This window comes from Diaphorina citri, unplaced genomic scaffold (genome assembly GCF_000475195.1).
Source record: "Diaphorina citri unplaced genomic scaffold, Diaci psyllid genome assembly version 1.1 scaffold24509, whole genome shotgun sequence".
In the NCBI taxonomy this organism is placed as follows: domain Eukaryota; kingdom Metazoa; phylum Arthropoda; class Insecta; order Hemiptera; family Psyllidae; genus Diaphorina; species Diaphorina citri.
In genome coordinates, this window is record NW_007401850.1 from 6,126 (window position 1) to 10,454 (window position 4,329).

At 38.6% G+C, this 4,329-nt stretch overlaps 1 protein-coding gene across 1 annotated transcript in view; it reads right to left on the reverse strand.

Moving 5' to 3' along the window:
- The window catches only part of LOC103523489, a 10,188-nt gene extending 5,865 nt beyond the window's left edge, over positions 1–4,323 (reverse strand). The window contains exon 1 of the mRNA XM_008488528.2: positions 4,164–4,323. Coding sequence (XP_008486750.2) covers positions 4,164–4,230 — 67 coding nt within the window. The 5' untranslated portion in view covers positions 4,231–4,323. The remainder of the gene's footprint in view (positions 1–4,163) is intronic.
- Positions 4,324–4,329: the final 6 nt, after the last annotated feature.

A 4,329-nucleotide genomic window follows, 5' to 3' on the forward strand; every position in this document is an offset into this window, starting at 1 on the left:
TTGGCGTGATAGATTTTTTATGGAAATTCCTATCCAGTGCTGTCCTATCCATTATTTTAGTATACAGCAATCACTCCTACTAAGATGAAATTAATGGAACAAGCTACATAACCCTCACATGACACATATTACCTTGTAAGTGTTCACAATAAACCATTCTTTAAAGAATAGGGATATAAGGTTTTGGCCTTCTGTCGACCAATTAAGCACGGGTCACAATCACACAACATACCCCCGGAAGGAAAAAAGAAAGAAATAATAAGACATACCTCAGAAGAAATAAACATACAAAGTGTTCAAGCGAACGTCATGCTTATGTTCTCATTAACTCATAAATTAATCTTCATATAATCTAAATCATACCATTGTTCATTAAACTTTAAAGTAGCTCCCTAAGCAAAAATATAAAATCAAAAGAATAGTTTATTTCACCATAGATTGCATAAGATAGCAAACAATAGCTACCAAAAATCAAAATTTAAATTAAAATATTAAATTTACTATGCCGAATCGTTTTCAAGATCAATATAGGATGTCCCTAGTTCGCTCTCAAACAACCGCTATAACTTAAGCTTATCTATCAGAAGAAGGAATTCCACAGGCCTTCAGATAACTGGTGCAGTATGATCCAATAAATGTAAGATCCCAGGGGTTATTATCTAAACACCAAGACTAATAGCATTTTTAACCGCAGGACTCATCTTATTAAAAGGCAAAACCTTCCACTAATAACACTTCCTTCAGAGGTAGACCTCCTATGGGCGCCTCGCGCCCCGTTGCCCAGCTGATACGGGAATCGACCCTCTCTAAAGGGACGATCCTCTGTTAGATGTGTACCCGCTCGGGAGTCAAGAACACATGAAGTTGGAGATCATCTCACATTCGGGACTTCTACAGGATTCAATTATTGATTAGCATCGCCAGCATACTATCCTAGATAGCGCAAGTAAAGGGCCAACAATAACTTTCATTTCCACAACGGTCCGAGGGCCAAGAACCACTCTGAGTAACGCTTATTGAGAGTGACCAAGCTTTTTTTTTGTTTCTCTCTTAATAGCAAGCCTAATGCTCAGCCATCTATTCGATAGGCTTATATAAGCAATTAGCTTTGAATTTTGAAATAATTGATGTCATACATGTCGCGACTAAGAATATTTATCATATCGGAAAAATCCAAACTACTAGAATCGGCTCTGCTCTATTGAGACTGATCCTGAGCCCAAAAAATCCTAACTGTGTACATAATAAACAAAGAAACTGCATTTATCTACCTTTCGTCCGAGTATATGTTCGATCCCAATTCATTGTTCAGTTGCAATTATAATCGACATTTCCTCCATAATCTTTCATCTCATCGTCCCACAGACCAGGCACAGGAAACGTCCACAAGATGAAAATATTCTATCATGTAGCAAAGCTAATAGGACTTCGGCTGACTTTTTCCAAAGCTACCGACATTTTTTTCTCGACATAATCTTTCTATATCTCTCCTATAACTTAGTGACTGCTAACAGTCAATTTTGGCCTTCTCTTCTTAAGCTATTTACATTGGTTCAGAAGGCTACATCGCTGGTTCCAACAATCAAGTATAATTCTTTACTAAGATTTTGTCGTCATTCTGAGAAGAAAAAATGTACAGTACACATGGGCCAGGAGTGAGAAGTAAGTAGCGCGAACTTATTTTTGACTCCTACAAAACACTCTTTACCTCCTTTTACATATCACAATTCACATATCTAATAGACAAACAAGTATATAATTACGTGTCAAAAAAAGCTACTAGCCTCTCTCTAGTCGATTGTCTTCTCTCTTTATCACTCGCATATCAGCAGCCCAAACTTCACATCTCCCCTACATGTATTGAACTAAGCAATATATAGTACCAGTGAAGGCATATTTTTGACCGTCACAGAAACTATAGTATCAGTGCCCCTCCTAACCCTTCAAGATACTTCGAAGACCATATGGCACAGTGACAAACAACCAGCGCTTCTGTCCTTATTATGCATTTGCTGTACACTGAACAATAAAAACGGACTTGAGCATAAACGAAGCATATAAAAACAATTGAACATTACGGTTATTTCATACTCATTCATCATCGACACATATCATCATCAAAATGAGGCATAGAGAGAGGAGTCACAACAAGCACCGAAATCTAGCGTAACTCGTCATATAGACCCCAATACTTAAATCAAACGGGACATAGGACCCACATCTCAGAGATTCCCTAGAAACACGCTTCCTAGAATTAACACTCGCCATCATATTCGACTACCGCGATGCGACCAGCCTCGAGAATTGTTTCGCGCTCCCATCCGCTCACCACAAAAGTTAATCAACTATTTTTCTCACTCACGACTTGCCATTAACCAAATAACACAAATATCGACAAGCTCACTCACGATGGAGTAAAGACACAAACAACCCACCCGACCTCGTTATACAGCCTAGTATACAGATGCAAGACAACCTCGAACGCAGTTAATGCCTATGACTCACATTTAAGGATAATTCATCTATCGATCCCCCTCGCCAGTCACCTGGACGGACATTAATCTCTCCACTACAACAATCACCGAAAGAATAATCACATACAGGCTGATCGCCTGGGCCACCACAACTATATCTATAGAGGACAAATAAGAACGCAATAACCTATTATAGAATTTAAACTAGTAAATGTGATTACCGTCAATTTTATAGTATCCCCGGCATTCTATTAACAGCTAGCCCTTTTATGAAAAGGAAAGGTGTACCACACCCTGAAACTCGATACGACAAACTACACACCATATAAATATGACTGCTAGGCATTCATGAAATACCTCTAAGTATTATCTTGACATTAAATAAAAAGCATGGTATAATTAAATAATCACAAGCGCTCAATAGATAATCCCTAATTTTCCTTCGAACTCGAGACGATTCCCCTCCTTCTGAAGCCATTTTCCCCTCCGGTGGTGTGAGAAGAAAATACGCGAATTATTTCAACCACTAGGTACTTTGTGCACTTGGCGTAGCGCCCCTTTAGGAAAATCCAAATCATCGAAAATCAAAGGGATAAATCGGGAACCGTTTCCCGAAAGGAAAATTAAAAAGTTCCTGGTAAGCGCTCCGCCGCAGCCAGAAAGTTTGCCGCGCTATTTATAACGCCCGATTAACTTACGCGTCTTTTCAATTCACCCACACTCGCCACTTCTGTGCTTAGAGCAGTCGCCATCGTTAGCAACAACAACATTTTTCAAATTCTATTGCGAATGCTTGAGCCAGAAAGCGCGCTAACGTCAAAAGTTTAGAAGCGCAGCCCGGCCTATACGAAATAGAATAGAGTATACCTTGTTTATCCTGCTGGGATAGGACTGAATAGTCGCTTTTCCCCGCAGTCTAACCAAGGTCTTATAGAGTTTCAATTATTACAATTTAACTGAAGAGACAACTTGAACTTTTCAGATAAATTTGATGTGATGTCTTCACCCATTTTCTGTCTTCTTACCTTCACAATTACTTTGGGGTTTGCTTGCAAAACTTTCTTCTTGGTTTCCTCCAGACCTTGCTCAGATCTTGCCCAAAGCAGAACCACAGAACCTTTAGCCAGCTTCTTGCTGAATTCCACTGCCCAATATTGACCAATTCCTATAACAAAAGTTTTGACCTTAGAGCTATTGAGACATTTAAAATTGTACATGAACATTGGGGAATAATAATAATAATAATGAGAAGAGTCTAATTAATTCACTAATGTCCTTCATTAAGTGAAATTTCCTTTTTAAACCCTAGTTACATAGCTTAGAAGAAGGTAGTGTGACTGTCTTGTAAGCACTAGGTCTTGGGTTCGATTCCCTAACAAGGTGAATTTTATCCTAAACAGATGAAGTTCTTAGGTCTGCTGACTTTCTCCTATCCTTTCCTCCTTCTGTCTTTGATTTTGGGACCAAAACGACCTTAGCAGTTACAGTTAGTTCCTGCTTTCAAACCTTTAAAAAAATCCATTTAGCATTTTGATTAAAAATAATAATAATAAATTTTTCAGGTCTTTTTTTAAGCCAATTGTTGCCAAATAATATCACAGTAATGTGGTCCATTCTGATAGGTAGGTATGTTTCTTGAAAACTAAACTAACAGATAACAGGGGCAAAATTTAAAAGGATATACAACACCTTGACTTGCTCCAGTAATAACCATAAAAGTTTTCCGGTTCCAGAATGGGGCTGGTGTTTCACTCATGATCCTGGTTGGTTGGAGACGATGTTTCTTCTGTTTCTTTTTGTTGCTCTTGCTCAGCAGGGTCTAGGGTTTGTTCCGGCTCTTTGTGTATCAATTGAA